Source organism: Oryzias melastigma, linkage group LG6 (genome assembly GCF_002922805.2).
Source record: "Oryzias melastigma strain HK-1 linkage group LG6, ASM292280v2, whole genome shotgun sequence".
Classification (NCBI taxonomy): Eukaryota; Metazoa; Chordata; class Actinopteri; order Beloniformes; family Adrianichthyidae; genus Oryzias; species Oryzias melastigma.
The window spans coordinates 28,904,767-28,925,748 of record NC_050517.1 but is presented as its reverse complement, the minus strand read 5'-3'; the positions used below and the strand labels follow the sequence as shown (position 1 = coordinate 28,925,748).

General features: G+C 39.9%; 1 protein-coding gene across 1 annotated transcript in view; it reads left to right on the top strand.

The window, feature by feature from the left end:
• The window catches only part of LOC112151875 (synaptic vesicle glycoprotein 2B), a 30,683-nt gene extending 9,704 nt beyond the window's left edge, over positions 1-20,979 (top strand). The window contains exons 3-15 of the mRNA XM_024280995.2: positions 659-885; positions 6,156-6,336; positions 7,490-7,641; positions 9,105-9,238; positions 9,407-9,496; positions 10,652-10,765; positions 10,878-10,966; positions 11,188-11,263; positions 12,679-12,767; positions 14,985-15,118; positions 16,400-16,600; positions 16,686-16,845; positions 18,636-20,979. Of these exons, the coding sequence (XP_024136763.1) occupies positions 659-885; positions 6,156-6,336; positions 7,490-7,641; positions 9,105-9,238; positions 9,407-9,496; positions 10,652-10,765; positions 10,878-10,966; positions 11,188-11,263; positions 12,679-12,767; positions 14,985-15,118; positions 16,400-16,600; positions 16,686-16,845; positions 18,636-18,819 (1,831 nt within the window). The 3' untranslated portion in view covers positions 18,820-20,979. The remainder of the gene's footprint in view (positions 1-658; positions 886-6,155; positions 6,337-7,489; positions 7,642-9,104; positions 9,239-9,406; positions 9,497-10,651; positions 10,766-10,877; positions 10,967-11,187; positions 11,264-12,678; positions 12,768-14,984; positions 15,119-16,399; positions 16,601-16,685; positions 16,846-18,635) is intronic.
• Positions 20,980-20,982: the final 3 nt, after the last annotated feature.

Genomic DNA, 20,982 nt, shown 5'->3' with positions numbered 1-20,982 from the left:
GTAATTCCAAGCCAATGACTGAAGAGATCTTTAGTCACGTAGTTTTGGTCACAAGCTTTGGACCGGAAATATAAATGTCTGGTAGACAGCAGTCTGAATACAGACCAAACACAAGGTTCAAAACTCAAAACGGACAAAATTAAGCAGACTCAATCCAGACCAACAGACTTTCTGAATACTAGTCTGAATACACCCCAAATCTCTGATGTAACATAGGTTAATTAATCCAGAAATTTATATTCCCCCATTTAAAGTACTTTCCTGTATGACCTATGCTATTTTTACAAATTCAAGAGAAATAAAATATTAATGATGTATTGCTGAACACACAAATAATGTAGTTATCTCGTAACTTTTCTCCCCCTTTTTAACCTAGAATCTAGATGTGTCCTTTTTTTGTTTTTCTGAGTGTAAAAGTTTTTACCAAGTCCTTAACTGTTCAAAATTGTAGTTTGAAATTTGAAAGGGTTCAAAAACAGAAACCTATTTAGAAACGCTGTAACTCTGGATCTAAATTTGGATTTAAGTCACAGATTAAGTTCTTTGCTGCAGAAAACTTTGACATATTGTGCATTATCTGACCATCAGAACTATTAGATTCCTCTCTGAAACATGTTAAATCTTATAAATGTTCAGGTTTGATTTCTCCTTGTTTCAGGGCGAAGGACAGAACGGCCGGCAGCGCCGTTTCTGAACTCGAGGAGCTGGCGGAACAGTACGAGGACATCATGGAGGACTGTGGCCATGGACGCTTCCAGTGGACTCTCTTCATGGTGCTGGGTTTGGCTCTGATGGCTGACGGCGTCGAGTGTTTTGTGGTTGCGTTTGTTCTACCATCTGCAGAGAAGGACTTGTGTCTGTCCAACGCAGAGAAAGGCATGCTGGGTAAGGCCACTTCCTTACGTGAGTGGAATGTTTGGCTGTCGGTTCACAACTATTTGGGTTCTGTTATCATGCTGCTTCTGCATTGACTTTCAAAGTTTCTATTTGGAAATTATATGCTTTGTTGGCTGAAACGTGTGAGAGGAGCTTGAGAGAGAGAGTCTTGGAATATATCGCGATGTGTATCGTATAGTGAGACACATATCGAGATGCGTCACCAAACTTGTGCCGATACACACCCCTTCGGGTCAGGGAGTAGTGAGGGAATTCAGATGTAGCCTCAGTGTTCGCCACACACATCAGGAGAGCTTGCTTGTTGTTTTTACGTTTTTAGAGGAAAACTTGTTGCTGCTGGTAAGCTAACAGAACGAAGGTGTGACTGACGTCCATTTTGGTCAAATAGATCCCAAGCACCTTTTCCGTTAATGTTTTATTGACAGGATTTCTGTTCATGGAGATATAACAGATTTTTACTTATTGCACATCCCCTAACCCCCTGTTTTTACATGAAATGAGACGCTCCAGTGCTGCGTTGAAACTCTTGAAGTGAAGTATAGTGATGCCTGAGAGCTTCTTCAAGTGAATCATCACTTTCTTTCTCGCTAAAGTGTAATTAGCTAATGAGCTCTAAGCAGAGAGGAATGGCTCTGCAGTTTGGTGTAAAACAGCTGATGTCAAGTGGGTCCGTTTCTCATCCTGACTGAAACTTGGAGTGGATTTTTATGCATTGTGTTTACCCCAAAGAGAGATGATTTCTCTCACTCGAGATGTAAGAATGTGGAATGACTAGACAGTCTGATCAGGATAAGTGGGTGGACCTGAGCTGTCTATTTGCTGGTGTTCAGAGGAATTGTGACATTTATTCTGCATGATGCAGGTCATTGACTCCACATTGTGTTTATTAGGCAGAGAAGTCTATTTATTAAGAGGCTACCAAATAAATGCAGCCCTGACAGAGTCAGTAAGTCATTTGTCCCAAGGGGCAAGAAAAGGCTCAACAGCATTAATGGGAGATGAAGGAGAACGGAGAAAGACTGAGAGTGAGGCAATGGACTTTCATGACTCAATAAATCTCTGCTAATCTGGTTGATACACTGAACACGTTGATCAATTTAAAATTATTTATTAAACCCATCTACCAACTACTGACTGTGTATGGGAACTGGTCTGGGTGATTGGTTCAAATACCCATTCCATGAAGCTCTCTGTGTACTGTACTGTACTGGGGCTAATCTGAAGGTCACTTGAAGGTTGGAGCTCTGAGAAAGTCAGTGACCTCTTTGCACTATGCGCTTCAGCATCCGCTGACCCCCCTCCATCACTGTACGTGACCTACAAATTGTTAGCTGAGTTGCTGTTGTCCCCAAACTCATCCATTTTGTTACGATAGAGCTGACAGTTGACTGTGGAATGTTTAGGAACGAGGACTTTCACAACTGGATTTGTTGCCCAGGTGGCATCCTATGACAGCTCCATGCTGGAATTCACTGAACACCTGAGAGCATCCCATTCTTTCACAAATGTTTGTAAAAACTGTCTGCATGCCGGAGCTGTCACAAAGTAGAGGTGGAGGACCCAAAAGCAGGAGACCAGGCAAGGTGGCAGAAAAGAAAATCATTTAAATAAACTGAAACATGACAAAAAACCCACGGAGAATCAAAACAAAACCCAAAATCCACAATCCTCTCAGTACCCCTCCCCAAAAGGGCAGATCCCAGATGCCCAAAAACAAAACACTAGACTAGGGGACACCTGATTCTGATCATTTGTATGGGTGTGCCAATACTTTTAGTAGTATATATGTGAATCACTCTCTGATCTCTCAGTGGCCTGCTGTCTGGTAATCCAGCTGCACTCAGCCCAGTTAAAACCACGGCTTTGAGTTGTTTTAGCAAAGTACAGCACATCATGTCATTTCATGTAAACACTATAAATCAGCAAAGAGCAAAACCATGCAGGACAGAGTAGAGTTAATGGGAATGCAGTTATATTTGTCTTCCTAGCTACCTAGAATTTTGCTTTTATATTCATCCATCAATGTAATTCACCACAAGCCTACCAGTGATCTACCACCACGCTCTCCAGTCTGCCTGCTTTATGCCTACATCCAGTATAAAAAGCTTCTCCCTGCACTCTCACAGCATCCTTCCATGAGGCAGTGCTTGTGTGTTTGTGTGTACACGTGTGCACTCTGAGCCAGCAGTGATCAATGCCCTCTCTTCTGACCTTGGAAGCGGCTGCGCAGCATCCTTACTGTGCTCCATCTTCGAGACTCTCTGTTTGTTTGAAATCTGAAACTCTTGCACGATGAGTCAGCCCACCCCCACCGGCCAGCCATCTGCTCTCTGGGGTGAGGTTCTGTCGGTCTGCCAGTCTCCTGCACCAGCCTCCGTCATGATTGGCTGAAGCTGGATCTTTCTCAAGCGGAAAGGTCTGGAAATGTCTGTGAGAGCTAAGATTGCTGACGTGAAGCAGATCTAAAAAAGGGAATAAAGTCCATCTTGTTTGTAGGGTGTTGGGCCTGAAAGAAAGAGCTTACTTCTAAACTATCTTTTGGACTCTTTTTTTAAATAATTAGAAGTAAAGCTCATTTACTTCAGTTACATTGTTTCCTGAACTCTACACAACCTAAAACAAGTAAAGGATGCAATTTTGTTTTTCATAAAAAATAGATTTTGTTGATTTTTATGGACTAAAGGCATCAAAGGAAAAAAAATCCTTCAGATCACATTTGCTCTGATTATTTCTCAGCTTTATGACACCACATGTGGAAAACCATGGTGCCACTTCTTCCAGACTTTCACTCCTTGCAGGCGAAGGACATCTCGCCGCTGTACATCTTCTGTCCTGGAGACACCTGTGACAAAATACAGCTTCTCCCCAGTCTGGATCCTGTGCCTCGTCAGCTGATTGCTTCTGACAAAACTGTGGATGCATTCTTTGCACAAATACAGTTTTTCTTTTGATCTTCAGGTCTTAGCTGCAATTAGAACATTTGAAACATTTAGTAAATGAGAAAGTTTTCTTGTCTGATTTGGCATCCCTCGTGGAAAGTCAAAATTTGAGAGGTGGCACAACTTTTGCCACCTTCTTTGCAGGAAAGCATCTTCTTCTTTGTCTTCAGATGTCTTGTTTTTCCAAGAGGAAACCTTTGAGCAGTGCAACCCTCTTCATTAGTACTGTTGTCATCCCAACATCCAGTCCGTTTTCTATCAAGATCTCTCTGTTGCTCTTCAGTTTGGAGACGTTCTGGGTTCCTCTACTTTTTCCTGTTCTAGATGATCAGCTGATCCAGAGCTGTTAATCATCTAGAGTTCATATTTGCACAATTAATATTGAAGGAAGGCTATGTAATGGAACTAAGGTTTTGAGCAGATATCTAGCAGTTTGCGCTGCTGGTCGATCTCCTTGTTCCGTCCAATGGTTTTCTCCAAATTTCTGAATTTTTGGTCAACAGTAGCTCTTAGTCTCTCCCTGATAAATGCCTTAAGCCTTAGTCACATGTATGGGAGTGGACCTGTAGGGATGCTGAAGGTCTTTGGGTTGTTTGGCCCGTGGAAGGTCGTATCTTAAGGCTTTTATTGCAATTCCCCCCTTGAGGCCATACAGCCACCTCAAGGGACGTCATGAAAAAGTACTGTTGTCCTTCATGTAGTAAGTGAATTGTGAAGTTGAGTAAAGTTTTATGTCAGTTACTAAGACTTCTGATGTATGAGGGATGCAATCATATGATGTCTCTATGTTACACTAGTCGTCAGTAAAGGGTGAGTACTTACTGACCTCTTACGTACCACACATAAATGCCTGCAGGTGATATGTAAATGCCTGTAGAACACCCCTAAGACGTCCACACACACTATACTCTGATTGTCAAATTTCCTCATTTCTAATAGTCAGGCTGCACGCTTAGAGAGTGTAGTAGGGGTGTGCATATTGATCTGAGAATTGATAGTATCTCTACTAAGGTAAAGTATCAATACTAGCCTGATAAGATCAATACTTTCAATACATTAATCACAGATTGGGCAAAAATCAGCTCAATTTTAGTAACTACCTGTCCAATTTGTGCGAGAAACTGCCAAATCTGGCAACATTCTTTGTCTGTGTAAACCAAGGCCACTAATTCCTGGTCCTCAAGATCTACCACCCTGCCTGTTTTCCAGCTTCCCCTGCACTGCTTGATGCTGATAACCTGGATTAGGTGTGTTCAGTCATTCAGAATGTGGTGACATCTGCTGAAGCTAATCAACACTATGTGAATGCATATGAATGTATGAATGGAGATCTGGAAAACAGTCAGGGTGGTAGATCCGAGGACCAGGAATGAGTATAAACCATATAAATCATCACTATTACAGTTGATGGTGTAAACAGCTAACCCCCCTTCTCACACTGCTGCTCACACCTTCCCCTCCCCTCTCTGCTTCATTGGGGAGCAGTCATTAAAGAGCCATTGTTGTTGTGTTGTTTATATTTTTTACATTTATTACAGTGTTGTTTTTGTTTACCTTTTTCACTTGTGACTTTAGAATTGTGTTGGCTATGTTTTTGTGGGTCTGTTATATTAACATTTTTTGCTCTTTTAAGAATTTTGCACTAGTCCCTGTTTTCTTATTATTATTATTGTAGCATGCAATTATTAATACACATGTTTTATAATTGATTCATTTCAGATTGTTGTTATAGGTTAATTAACATTTTTATTTGCCAAAAGTGTCTGTTTTATTATACACTTGATTAACAAAAAAATCTTCATTTTCTACATTTTTCTATAATTCAACATGTCAAGAAAAAAGTATCAGCGTTGGTATTTGTATCGATATCAGCGATTCTAGCCCTTGGTATCGGATCAATAACCAATTTCCCAATATCCCCACCCCAGAGCGCAGTAATCACTTGAACAGAACTCACAAACCTTTTTAGCAGTCTGCAGGATTTATGATCGTACAAAATGTACGATTCACCTGCATTTCACCTACTTCACCCGTATCACTGTGAGTTGTAGAAGTGTTGACTTCATGTGCTGCATGCTCATGACAAATGGTAACATTTTCGCTCTTTGGGCTCACAGAGCGGTCTATGACTGACATTTTTCTTGTGCTCCACCTGTGTGACCTGTACAGATTTGCCCATTTTCTCCCCACAATATCCGCCCATAAAAGCAGTTATGACAAAGCCCTTGAGAGAATAAACAAAAAACACTGTTGTCTTTTGTTTTTGCTTTTTTTTGGGAGCGCTCTGAAATTCTTTTTTGTTTCTTCATCTCTGCTTAGGTTTGGTTGTCTTCCTGAGCATGATGGTTGGGGCGTTCCTGTGGGGCGGCCTGGCAGATAAAGTGGGCCGCCGGCGCTGTCTGAAGGTGGCTCTCGCGATCAACTGCATCTTTGCCTTCCTGTCATCGTTTGCTCAGGACTACGGATTCTTCCTCTTCTTCCGGCTTCTCTCTGGCATCGGGTAACAGCTGATGTCTTCACAGTTTTTTATTGAAAAGCTTCAGCTAAATTTCTTATCCTTCTTATATTATTGTTTTTCACATTTTATCAAGGATTACATTTTCTCATAGAAAAGACATTGTGACAGATTTTATTTCTTCATGGCAAAATAAAATATATTTTAAACTGTTCGGCTCCAGTTAAAATGTCTGTGACATTTCTTTATCATTTTTTAGGCTTTTAACTCTAAATTTTAAGCTTATACTCAAACTTGTTTTCACTTCTGTGAAGAAAAACTTGTGAAAAGAGGATGAAATCTAATGAAATCTCCTTAAATTACACATGTCCTTCCAGTAGGTGTTGCTCCTGTTAAAGTTCTCACTTATGAACAAAAATCAGGATGACATAAATGAGTAAATGTTTCTTAAAACATATAAATGTTTAACTTTTAAACAGATTTTTAACATCAAGCATTTTCATCATTTTGAGAATTTTGTTTTCAGTGAATTGTTGTTCAGTCCTTAAAAACAGAATTTAAATCTGGGAGCCACTTTGATTTGTGGATTTTCTAGGGAAAATGTGGGAGGTCGTTAAAACTGAAATTCACTGTTAGATTTCAAAACCTTAATTTAATAGTTTTTTCATCCCGTTTTTGTCAAAACAGGCCTCAACAAACAACTGTTAAATGTTGAAACTGGATTTTTTTTAATTTAATTTTGTTTTTATGCTTTTAGGCTCACAAAAAATGAATCATATTTCTTAGACTTTATCTGCATTGATTTTTTTCTTGAGTGAACATTTATTTTGTTTTTGTAAGAACAGATTTGTCCTTTAAACTGAACAGAAGAACCCAGCGAGCTTCTCGCTTCTTGAACTCTTTAGTCTGCTGGGAGTTGGGTTGCAGTGATGCAGCGGATTTCTTTCCAGAATAAATGTCGGACTCTCGGACAAGGTCACAAACAGATCTCAGAGCAGAGCCAAATTGTGGCTTTAAAGGGCCGGCTGTTCCTCTGCAGCACTGATGATGTTTTACTGAGTTGCTCCTAAAACAAATTACATACACGTGTATCTGCAAAAGCCTTAACATCACTTTATTCTTATGCATTATTGCTACAAGTAAAAAATTATTTTTAAAGGTGTCTTTTTTTCTTAATCTTGCTTCTTTCTGCTCCCAGGATTGGAGGCACCGTTCCCATCGTTTATTCGTACTTCTCAGAGTTCCTTCAGATGGACAAAAGAGGGGAGCATCTATCTTGGCTCTGCATGTTTTGGATGATTGGAGGCATCTATGCCTCCTTCACAGCCTGGGGAATCATCCCCAGATACGGTACGACCTCCAAGTGCTCGGCTTTCTGCAACTGCTATAGGAAGCTTTTGGAACAAACAAGATACGTTAAAGGACAAGAAAAAACTGTGATCGTCTTAATTCTTGCTTTCTGCTGCTCCATAATCTCCTCATTTCTGAAATTAGAATGTTGTGTTGTTCAGGTCTTCAGTTGCTGTAACACCTTGTTGTTCCCTCAGTGAGCTCAGTTCAAGCTAACAATGATTGAAACAAACTCTGTTTTCTTTTTTTGAAAAATGTCTCGTGCAGTAGATTATTTTTTTTCCAAAATAAAGTTTACTCAACAGATAAATAATTAAAAATTTAAAAAGCTTCCAAAAAAATATCTCTGAAGTCCAGATTTATGCAACAAAGTCTCAACATAAGTCAGAACAAAGTATCACGATTTAAGATTAAAATGAAAACAAAAATAGAAATCAAAATGTGTGCAACAAAATTCTCCAGCTTATCTCAACCTGGATATTCACCAGGAAAGATGCACTTCTGCATTTAAATCCAGTGTTCTGCTGTCTGATGCTGCCTGTGATCAGTGGGATGATGCTGTTGTTGGTTTAGTAGTTTTACAGCACGTGCGTCAAAGTCAAGGCCCGAGGGCCGGCCCACCGGGTAATTCTATGCGGCCCTCCAGATCATTTTATTTTATTGTTATTAATGGACGGATGTTATCTTGTGATTATTTCTAGCTTGTATAATTTTGACCAAATATATTTTTATGGAGAAAAAATCATTGAAAGTTATTTAAGGTTCAAGTTGTTTTATTCTTCCTGTCTTTTTATTGTTTTAACTAATACTTCAGCTACATGGTAGCTGTTTTGGCTAATTGAGACTTTTAAAAAAGTTTTTAGGCTGTTTTGAAATTAGGCTAATATTTAAACATTAGCTGTTTTGGCTAATTTAGGCCTTCTTTCCTGTTTTTAGGCTATTTTGCAGTTTAGCTATTTTTCAGCTACTTGCTAGCTGTTTTGCTAACCTAAGTTTATTTTTTTTTTTTTTGTTTTTTAGGCTAATTTGGAATTTAGCAAATATTTTAGTTAGGTATCTGCTTCAGCGCTTTCAGCTATACGTTCAGCGATTTCAGCTATCAATTTTAGCATCTTCAGCTATAAGCGCTAGCATTTTCACTGGTCAAATTCCTCTTACAGCATTCACACTAGAATTATTGGAAGTAATGCTATATATTTATATCTATTTCATAATTATGTTAAAAATTTATGCTTTTAAAGTTTTAAAATTTAGTTTTAAAGTGTTCAATAAATGTTTATCCTGTTCTGCCCTTTGACCTAAGGTGTATTTTGGATTTTGGCCCCCTATGTGATTGAGTTTGACACTCCTGCTTTACAGTGTTTTCCTCTCACATCTACAGTGAGCCATGATAAGGATCCAATCTACAGAGATTTTATGCATGAATAACAGAGATGATGTTTCATGTTTTTGGATCTTTGCAGGTTGGGGCTTCAGCATGGGCACAGAGTTTCAGTTTCACAGCTGGCGGGTCTTTGTCCTGGTCGCAGTTCTTCCTGCGGTTGCCTCTCTGATCGGACTCCTTTTCATGCCTGAAAGTCCTCGTTTCCTGCTGGAGGTGATCACAGAACCTTAATATTTCAGCAAACAAATGCCGTGTTGTTTTTATCTGATCAATGCTGGTCCAGGATTTAGTTCTGAAGTTTCCTTCCTCTGGACAGAACTTTTCACTTGTTTGTTCTCATGTGTGCATAATTGTGTGTCTGTGTGTGTATTTGTGGAACAGAATGCCAAACACGATGAGGCGTGGATGATCCTGAAGCGCATTCATGACACCAACTGGAGAGCCAAGGGTCAGCCAGAGAAAGTCTTCACTGTGAGTGACGATGATGATGAGTATCACAACACATGTTGTAGAGTGCAGTATGAACGTTTTATCATTTCTAACAGTTGGGCTGAAAACATGGACGGCACTTGTTGGCCCCCTGGTGCGGTGCCAGTAGAAAAAATGTGTATCAACATTTTCTTTTTCACGTACTCACCCAGTGATCAGCAATCCTAAAATTTTGTACTCATCTTTTGCCGGCAAACACCTTTTATCCACCTGTAAGGGAAGTTGTGATGAAGGCTTGAAGTTTAAACTTTTCAGATCTTGTTTATCTTTTTAATGCGAAAACATGAAGAATTGATGACAGACAAATACTTTCTTTCATTTCTGTATGTGAAGATGCACATAAAGCTACAATAAAGCTGATTTATTAGCGAGTGACACCTGGTGAACAAAGTCAATAACAAAAGCATAAAACATCTTCATTTGAGTTCTAACACCAATGAGACTATGAAGGTCATCACAACAGCCTGTAAATGAACGTTACACCACACATTTAGCCCAATTAGCAATAGAGGGTTAATCCTCTATCACACCATGACCCCAAAACCTCACCTCCAAGATGAGGCGCTGCTGCGATGACAGATTGACTGACAGAAGCTTGATGGCCTCCATCAATCAGACGAGGAAGAAGAAGGAGGAGCTGCAGGCGTGTGATCATTTTTCATCTGCAGGCTAACTTGAGCTAGCGTGGTTTCAGAGACACATTCTCTCCTTGCAGATCGTATTTTAATGATTTTTGCATCTAGACTAGAGAGTCAGATATTTATAGTAACAACTCCTTGTAGGAAACATCTTGAATTAATTTTCTTTGCTGTGTAAGTTGTGCTGACCCACTTTATGCCTGAAAAACGATCTAAAAGAAGTTTTTACTCTGTACTTCCTTATTCGTGGGAGTCCCAGTTCCAATTGATTAAAGAAAATTTTTTTAATGAATAAAAGCTTTACCAAGACAGATCACATTTTTTCCTCTGATCAGTTAATACGTTATTTAATAATTGAAATGATATGATTTTTGTAAATTTGGAATAATGAAATGCAAAAACGTTTTCTGATAGGAATCCAGTTTAACAGGCAGAAGGCCTGCTTTGGAATATGAAGTTCTGGAAGGTTCTGACCCGTCTTCTTCTGCTCTTTTCTCAGGTGACTCACATCAAAGCTCCAAAGACAGCGGAGGACGAGTTCATAGAAATCCAGAGCGCCACAGGGACTCCCATCCAGCGCTGGGCCGTGCGCTCACTGACCCTCTTCAAACTGGTACAGACCTGAACTGGACCAGTAAACTGGATTAGGTTTAGCCAGAGAGATTCAGATTAGATTAAACTGGGACTGGTTTAAAATTGGTTCTGATCTGTTTGTGTTTGTGCAGGTGCTGAGAAACGTGGCGTCTCTGTTTTCTGCAGAGCTGAGGCTGGCTACACTCTTCATGGCTGTCATCTGGTTCTGCATTGCTTTCAGGTTCGTTCAGGAAACACAATCTAACACACACAGAATTGTTTAACCTTTAAACTCTTTTCATGATTATCAAGAGAAGTTTTAGTTTAAATTCTGTTTCCAAATCTGTCTATTTTGATTTATCCTCTGTGTTGCATCTCTTCTTTTATATTTTAATTGGCTGTTATTATTGGTCTAATTAGACTCTGAATCAGCACATTAATCATGATATTTGTCTCCCACAGTTATTATGGTCTGTCTGTGTGGTTCCCTGATATGATCAAACACCTGCAGTATGAGGAGTATGAGGCCAAAGTAAAGGTGAGGAGACTCACTATTTTCTGTGGTTGTGTGAGGTTCCTATAAATTAACCCTGAATCAAAGCTCAGCCATAAAGTTACTCTACGGTTGTGGATCATTACTTAGGTGACGATCTGATTCGATTCATGAATTAAGCTCAACGATTCACAGATTCTGACTTTTTAATATAATATGATTGCAGTGGCTGTCTTTTTATTGGATCTATTCAATGTAAATTATAAGTACTAAATCACCTTCATTTGTACTGTTATTTAGAACAGAACTGATAAAAACACAAAAATTTAGACAAACTTTTTTTTGGTCAACTTTCTGGTCAACTTCAGTAAACAGAACCCAAACATCACTTTAGTTTGGAATAATTTGACAAAAACCCCTGAAAATGTTCTCCACATCTTTTCCATCCTCAAAGTTCTGCATCACTTTATGTTCTAAAACATTTACATTTTGGTGCAAAGTCGGTATGAAAAGCCGCTGCAGAATCAGCTGATTCACAGTAATTATGTAATCACTTCACTACTGTGCAGCCCTGCTTTTCTCCACTTTAGAATCTGCTGGAACTACATTAACTGAATCAACTGTTGAGGAGTTACCAGAATTGTTGAAGCAAATTCGTTTTTTCCAGATCTTACGTCAGTAAGCAGAACTTCAGTCTTATTTTTTTCCAAAAAAAAATAAAAACAGTTTCTAATTTTCATTTGAAAATAGGAATCTTCACCGACACTTTATTTTGAAGATTTATTCACTTGTGGTGTTAGTAGTGCTGAGTATTTTTAGTTTATGAACTTAAAAGCCAACACTATTCTGCATTTTAGAGCAAAAAATACATTGTTACCAAATTGTATTTTTTACTACACTTTACTATATTCATAAACATTGTGAATTGGCGATCTCAAATCCTTGTCAAATTTTCAGGAGCTGATCGCATCATTACAGCCCTTTTGGTTAAAGAAGAGAGTTTTGTGTCGCTAGAACATTACATTGAAGTCATTTTTACAATTTAATCAAAAGCTGAAGAAGCAGTGCTGATGGTGCTGAGGACTAACAATGTGAGTCCACATCATTAGTCTACCGCCACCGTGCTTGACAAGAATATGAGGGGTTTTGATTTCAACCCAACTCAGTTTTAGGTCAAAAATCTCCACTTTGGTCTCATGTGAACAATGATTCAGGACAGGAGTATATTTAAGCATTGAAGATCATTTCATCACGTATATTAACTGAGTCCGTGGTTTAGCTTTGCTAACATGAAAAGTGAAACAATTCTCCAATGTTATGTTTTGTTCTTTATCAGTTTAACTTATGTTAGAATTGTAGCTTAATGAACATTTTTCAAACGACTGTTTTGGATCATTTAAATGTCTCAGCAAACAAGTTCATGTTAACTGTAAACATTCTTAATGTTTCCTGTCTGTTAGACGTTCCACAGAGAACGCGTGGAGAACTTCCATTTCAACTTTTCTCTGGAGAACCAGATCCACATTGAAGGGGAATACATCCGAGACAAGTATGTCAGAATATGACGACGTATGTCACAGCTGAGATTCATCGGGTTTAAATTGACCAGGATGACGCACTTTGCATTCTGGGTAACATGAGTAAAAAGTTTGCTTTCATTGTGTTATATTTTTTTTATTTGCTGCAGCCAAGTTCAGAAATGTTTGCACATAGATGTTTTTTTGGTCTCAATAGATGAAGTAAAAACTATGGATGCACAATATGAACGGCACAATACAAATATGGGCTGATAACTCGGTCAGGATTGTCCCACTCGCTTCAACATAATCGCTGTTTTAAGATACTTTATGACTTTAGAGATGGAAATGAAACATTTTTTTCAACACTTAAATATCTAATTGAAGGATAGGAAAAAATGCTACTAAACTTTAATCACATACACAGGCTGTTTGAGGGGTTTCCAAAGAAAAGTCTGTGTAAACGCATGAATATAATTGCTATTTCTGCATTAAAAATATCATGTTTATGCTACATAGGTTTTTTAGTCCACTTCTGGGCTCTACGTACTTTAACATTTTGCACCCAACCTCAATAGTCCAGTGTGAACGCCATTCAAGAAGGCCCGTTGCACTAACGCATTCTCACTCCCAACTCGTCGTATATGGATGTATGGTTCGGGGTCCCTCCACATTGTTGTTTTAGGTGTCCCCAACTCATCGTTTTTTGACGTGCTGACTGTTCCCATTAAATCAGGGGTCCCTAAACCTCCAGGCCTCGAATACCGGTCTCAGGGTCGCTTGGTAACGGGCCACAGGCGCTAATCAGAGTTCCCCCAACCCTTGGGACGCAAACGGGTACCTTAACCTGATACCTTAACCTGGTACTGGTTCTGTGTCCAGTACTGCATCCCAGGGGTTGGGGACCCATGACTTAATTGGAACAGCCAACACGTTAAAAAAGGACGAGTTGGCCCAAAACGTCAAAAAGTGGCGTGGAGGGGGCCCGAACCATACTTCTATGTATGATGAGTTGGGGGTGAGAATGTGTTGGTTAAGCGCGTTCTTGAACGCACATCACATGCTTGGTGTGTACGTAGAATTAATGGGAGCGCAGGTGTGTCCTGCAATTCCTCATACGGCCACCTTAAAAGATGTCATAAAAATGGAACTTACAAAATGTCGTCCATGTGGTAAGTGTCTCATAGAGTAAGTAAGGCCCGTATACGGGGTCTTTACTGACCACAAGCGAATGCTGCAGGGAGTGGGTGTCCTGGTGATACACAACTGACTCCCACACAAACTGGTTGTCTAATCATCTCATTTCTAATAGTCAGGCTGCACTGAGCACTTATGGCCTCCTTGCGCACCACCTTGTATTTGGTCAACACATTATCAAAGTAAAAATCCAATATTGTGCATCTGTAAGTGAAGTTGTATTGAGGCAGCGGTGATGAAAATGTTTTGTTGCTTTGTCATTTAGGGGGGTTTTACCCTCTGGGTTTCTTTAAATTTATCCAAAGGTTCAGTCATTAAGTGGAGTGTATCTCCTCTTCTCAGTGCAGATATACAGTACACCTCACTGCTGTATATTACTGACCTTCTTTGCATTTTGCAGAATGAAACAGACAGAATGAGCTCCAACTCTCACTAAAGCAGGTTAATTTCCATAGAGAGGACCGCTCCACCATTCTCAGCCCAACACGCCGCTCACACGTGAAGCAGCGCATGTTGGATTTAAAACACTGCCCATTCTGTTCATTCTGCTGCAGAAGAAGTGAATCCATAATTTCTGGAGGCCTTTCTCAACCTGCCCGCTCCTCTGAACTCTGTGCTCTTGAGGTGATGCTGGTCATTAACTTTTTTTATGTAGATTTACATCACATTATGTGAATCTGCAAGTTTGAGGTGAAAAGAATCTGGAGTCTCAACCCGCTGTCAGTAACTGACTTCTCAGAGGGAAGGAGATTTAAAAGTAGAACTGAGGTTCAGCAGACAGGGATCGGTTGGGGCCGGAGCTTAAGCTTTGGTTTAATTAGGTTTTAGATCAGCATAATATTCAGGAATTGCCTCCTATTAGTAAAAAATATATACATGGAAGCCCCTGAGTGTTCATTCCACAACCAGCTGTGAGTGGGCCACAAAGCAGGACCTCTAGGGGTCCGGAGGTTTGAGCATCCTTGGTTCCAAAAGCACAAGTCAGAGTTCTTCAATGAGAAAGGCCGTCTGTGTGTCTGTCTGTTTGGTCTGTGTCCATCCCATCCTCATAGGTTCATCAGTATAGAGATGAAGTCAGTGAAGTTTGAGGACTCTCTCTTTGAAGACTGTCGCTTTGAAGACATCAGGTCCACAGACACAGTGTTTGAGAACTGCACCATCCGCTCCACCGTCTTCTACAACACAGGTGGGTTCAGGTGGAGCAGTGGGTGGGAGAAGCTCCACCTGCTCAGCCTTTACTCTGTCTGTCAGTAAAGATCCTTCTCAATGCAAACATCCCAGAGCTACTGTGAAGGTTTAGACAGACAGGATGAACAAACAGCAGTCATGAGTGCATCAGAGAACGAGCAAAAAGTCCAGTTTCTTTTTTTTAACGGATCATATTCTTATTCAGGGATCTGGTTATCTCCAAACTCAGAATGTAATTTACAACACAAACATTCACAAATACCTTTTTACTCAAAAACCACATGCATTTGTGAATCAAGAAATTTCCTTTTAACTTTTTTTTCTGAAGATATAGATAGAAATATTATACATGAAACCTGGCTTTTGTAGAGTTTCACCAATTGACAAAGTTATACATTTTTTTAATATATTTGTGGAAAATGTTATCACAGTAAATGGTTCTTTTGAATAAATAATGCATTGACCAAAGAACAATTTTTAAATTGTGTTGTAACAGTGACAAGAACAAATGAATACCTACCATCCTGAACTTCCAACCTACTTATGTACCTATTGACCGACCTGTCTACCCATCAACTTATATATCTATCGACTTACTTATCAACCAAACTACCCACATATCTTCCTACCAACCTACCTTGTTACTAACAAACCTATCGACCTACCACTTACTAGCCCACCTACCGACCAACCTGCCTACCCACTCTCCAACAGACCTACCCACCAACAGATCTACCCACCTACTTATTTACTGACCTACTTATTGACTGACCTACCCACATACCTTGCTACCAACCTACTTACAGACTAACCTACCCACTTACAAACCTACTTACCTGTTGACTGACCGACCTATCTTCCTACCCACACACCCACCTACATACCTACCTACCCACTTACTTACTAACCTACCGACCGACTGACTACCTTCCTACCCATACATCTACTGACCTACCTACCTACCAACTGACTGATCTACCTACTGATCCACCTTATTAAACTGAGTTTAATCTAATCTGAACCAACTCGTGGCATCTAAGTGTTTATGACTAGAAGGTAACGTTAAAAAAGAAAAAAATGTGACATAAGTGCAGCTAGAGACACAGAAGCTGGGAGTTTGTGACTCATTAATCAAGATGACAGAGTCTCCCAGATGTTCCAGAAAGAGAACTTCATGATCTGTTTCTCCGACCTTTAAACCCTGAGTTGCTCTACTCAAAATCAAAAGGAGCCCTGGGGAATCCAAACCTTCCTCTGACTGTCATTCTGCTCTGTGCAGATCTATGGGAGGAGAAATTCATTGACTGTAGGATGGAGAACGCCACCTTTGAGCACAACAAACATGGCTGCCACCTGGACAGCATGAGGGAGAATGACGTTCTCATCTACCTGGTCAGCTTTCTGGGCAGTCTGGCAGTGTTGCCAGGCAACATCATCTCTGCACTCTTTGTGGAGAAGGTTGGCAGGGTGAAGATCATAGGTAATGTTGGGATGTTCGTGCCACATGATGGTTCCTAGATGTTTATCCACTCAGGATTCTAACAGATGATCTCTGACCTCCTCAGGTGGATCCATGCTCATTTCTGCAGGTTGTTCCTTTTTGCTGTTTTTGAGCTTCAGCCAAGCAGCCATCATTGTTCTGCAGTGTCTGTTCTGTGGCGTCAGTGCGGCGGCGTGGAACGGCATTCAGGTGGTGACTGTGGAGCTTTACCCCGCATCCAAAAGGTAGTAGATTCATCTGTGTTTCACTGAAGTTATGATCCTATAAAAATTAAGCCAATAATGCACATGCACAACTTATGTGCGTTAGCGGCACAACAAACATGGCGAGCAATATCGACGCTATCCCGCCGTACAGTTTTGTTTCAGATGCCAGGTTAAATGTGGATCTATTTGTCTGCAAGTAGATTAATCGGAATGGAGCGAGTCAGGGAACTTGTGTCCTGTAGATTGTAGTTTGTATTTAACAACTACAAGTTTTGTCAAACAGGATATTTTCGTCTCCTCTTGGTTTACCACTATTTGAATAAAGACATACTCAGAAATACATTTTTATATTTAAATTTTCTTTATGGATGTGCTCCATCATGAGACAAAAGCTACACAAACATGTTAAAAACCAAAAATAGAATTTTTTTATTATAATTGGTCTTTAACTGGGGTGAAGAGGGACATGTCAGTCATTTCAAGAAGATCGGTCCAAGTTCAGAACTGCAGAAAACCCAAGAGAATTGTCAGACTGGACAGGTCTGAGTCAGCATGTTTTGTGTTGAAGTACATCAGAACTAAGAGAACATGACTATTAAGGAAGAACTTTTTGAACGAACTTCTCCGTTTGCATCTGAACACACCTTAAGGCTTCGAGAATGTTGTCTGAAAAATGTTGGGATGGAACGTTTGAGCAGAATTTCACAAAAAAGGTTAGAGAAAATCCTTTAGCAAACTTTCAAACATGGTGAAGGAGTGAGAATGATGTAGTTTTGCTCTGGTTTTAAAACACTAGGACTCAGCCATGAACTTTGGTGTAGTTAGAGTTGAGGGTAACCTGTTACAAAGAAAGGAATTACTGTAGTTTAATTACTTTTGTCAATAATGGAGGAACATAAGTGAAAAGTCCTTAAACATATGTCGAACAGTCTTGGAAAGCCACAGATTTACATATGCATCTCTCATAAATCATATACAGTTCCAAAAGATGTATGTATTAGTTGCATATACACAACATATAATATGTAGGGCCGGGAATCGATTTAAAAAATGTACTAATTAATAACAAACCTGGGGCAAAATTAATCAGGATTAATTGCTATTATTTTTTTATTTATTTACAGTATTTGGCGAGCACTTATTATTTGCGAATAACCACAAAATTAAATTTATATGACATAACAACGCGACAGACCATGGATCAAATAGTCCGCTTTTTGTGAAAAAGCGATATAAACCAAAATAATAACCAGATTAAAGTACTAAAAACAGATTGAATATTTATTTATTTTGTAAATAGCTATTGTCTAAGTGGGAAACCAACCCAATGAAGTGTTTTAATGCACGCTGTGGATGACAGAACCGCTTAGGAAAAGAGAGAGACTGCTGCCCCGAGAGGTGCGATACATTTGCGATAAGAAATATTAGCGCGTTAATTATAATTTGTTAATTGTGTGTGTTAATGCATTAACATGCATGGCCCCAAAAATATGCATAAACTGCATAATTCTTAACTGAACAAAAATTCTGAAAAGCCCAAAGCCGAATTCATACAAAGACCAGTTGATAGGACTCTCAACGAACATCTGCACACATCGACAAATGACAAAAGACAAAGACTGCAATTTCCTGCATGAATAATGCGCTAATTGCATATAGCGTCAGTGTGATACGGCCTTGAGACACTTAAGCCTCTCAACATAAGTTATTTTTTCTTTTGTTTTTCTGAGATGATAAAGAGATACTTTATAATCATATAATCGTGTGATTTTGTGTCTCCCATCTTGTCTCCTCCCTCTCCATCTTAGGGCCACAGCGTTCGGACTGCTGAACGCTCTCTGCAAGCTGGCCGCCGTCCTCGGCAGCTCCATCTTTGCCAGCTTTGTGGGGATCACCAAAGCCATCCCCATCCTGCTGTCCTTCTCAGCGTTGGTGTGCGGCGGTCTGGTGGCCCTCAAGCTCCCCGACACGCGGCAGAAAATCCTCCACTGAGGTCCAGAGATGGAGGCGGGAAGATCTGAACATTTCAGCTTCCTGTTGGAAGCTGTTTGACTTCCTCCTGGAAACACGTCAGCTGTTCATGCCAAACGCCAAGCTCTAGTTTCTTCATTCGTAAAGATTTACCGGGGGGGGTGGGGCTTACTTCAGCTCAACTGTGATCCTCCAACATTTTCAAAAAGCCATCGAGACGCACCCAATGGGGACGATGATAGACTGATGGTTCTCTGAGGTTTGCAATAACACCATCCATCGCGCGCTGTCTGCCGCTGCCGCTCCATGCATGATGAAGAACCATCACCTTCCAGCTCATCAAACAACCGCTTTTGTTGAGGCTGTGAAACACACTTCCAGTCCTCGATGTTAACACTGATGCTCTAGTTATCACATTTCAGCTCCTTTAATAGACCTGCAACAATGGAAGCAGCTAATATTTATTTTGGATGTAAAATAATCACAAATATTTCAGTAAAGGAGCATACATAATTGTGTTTTATAGCTGGAACAAAGGGAACACCTTTAGATTGGATTGTCTTTTAAGAGTTGGATCCAAAAAATGTTGTGAAACTGGAAGTTTTAGCTTGATATGATCTGGGGGTGAAGTGAAGAATAAAGCAGGAAGATTTCAAAATATATGGAAATCACATCCTAGAAAGTTAGATTTCTGAGTTTCTAAAGATTGACTGATCCAATAACCAGCTGTGGTTGGAGCTGCTTCCATTATGAAAAGATTCTTCAGCTCTTTAGGGGGAGTGTGTTTTCTTTAACATGACTTATCAGTGCATTTCTGATCAATGTTTTTAAAGCTGGAACAAAGGGAGCACCTTCAGGTTGGATTGTTGTCTTGTGTTATTTACTTATTTATGAAATGGATCCAGAAAATGCTGTGAATCTGGACGTTTTAGCTTAATATGATCTGGGATTGAAGTCTAGGAAAAAGCAGCGAAATTTCCGTTTTTGGACAGAAATCCATCAAAATATATGGAAATCACATCCAAGAAAGTTTTTCTGAAGATTCACAGATCTAGTGAACAACTGTTTGGGCTGCTTCCATTATAAAGAGATCCTTCAGCTATTTAGAAGGAGTGTGGTTTCTTTAAAACACTAATGCTTAAAGCTGGAGGTTCTTTCCATTTGTTTGTGTCACAAATCATTTCTGGATGTTTGGGGTTTGTCTAGTTTTTTGATGAACTCCGCTGTCATATTGCAGCTGCTGCTGTCAGACTTTGTGTGTCGGCGTCTTCCTGTTCTGACGCCTTCTTCGTAATCGCTCGTGCTAAAACATGCAGGTTCCTGGTGAGGACAGAGTTTAAACCTGCATCTCCATCTGGCTCTGTAGACTAACTGGCATCGTCCTGCATCTTCACAAATGTTAAGCACTTCGTCTCATCTGGGTTTATCTCACCGTGGCGTTACCGGATCGGCTGCTTACCTGTTTACTGACGTCTGACAGTTTGTGTCTTGTGCCGTGTGTCCCGCATGACAACCTCCACCTTTATGTACTAGAGCTCACTGGGGCTCCAAACAAAAAAATATATACATGTGAGTGTGATTGTTCTGTCTGGTTTGAGTTGTCATATCTGACCTCCTTTTTTTTAAATTCCTGCTTGTTTTTTTATTTTTATTCAACTGAAACCACGATCTATAAGTGATTGCAGCACCAAACGATGAAGGAATACTTACAGAAGCAGAGAACATTAGCAATAAATCAACACAAAAACAGAAGATTTGACAAGTTCTTTTTAAAAATCTAAATTGTCAAATCCACATTTGAAACAAAGCTTTCTCTAAAACGGTTCAGCCTGCAGGTTTCATCTTCCTCCTGTTCCTCGAGGTCGTGACCTCCCTTCCGTTTCTTCTGCCTGATCGGAGCTCTTCCACAGGTTTATCTGTCTTTTCATGTGCAACTCTGTTGTGGTTTGGTCTGCTTGTGTAAATGGCTGCATGTCTGTTTGTGTTCTTGACATAACGTGTAACGAGATGTATGTATGTCAGTCTGAAGTGTGTTTTTCTCAATAAAACAAGGAGGCAGCAGCGCTGTGGTTCTCTCTAGTTCTGTCTGACAGTTTTACTGTTGGAAACAATTGAAAATATATAGTTAATTTGTGTGGGAAGTGCATTTAGTCACCTCTAATAAACATTCAACCAATTGTATGT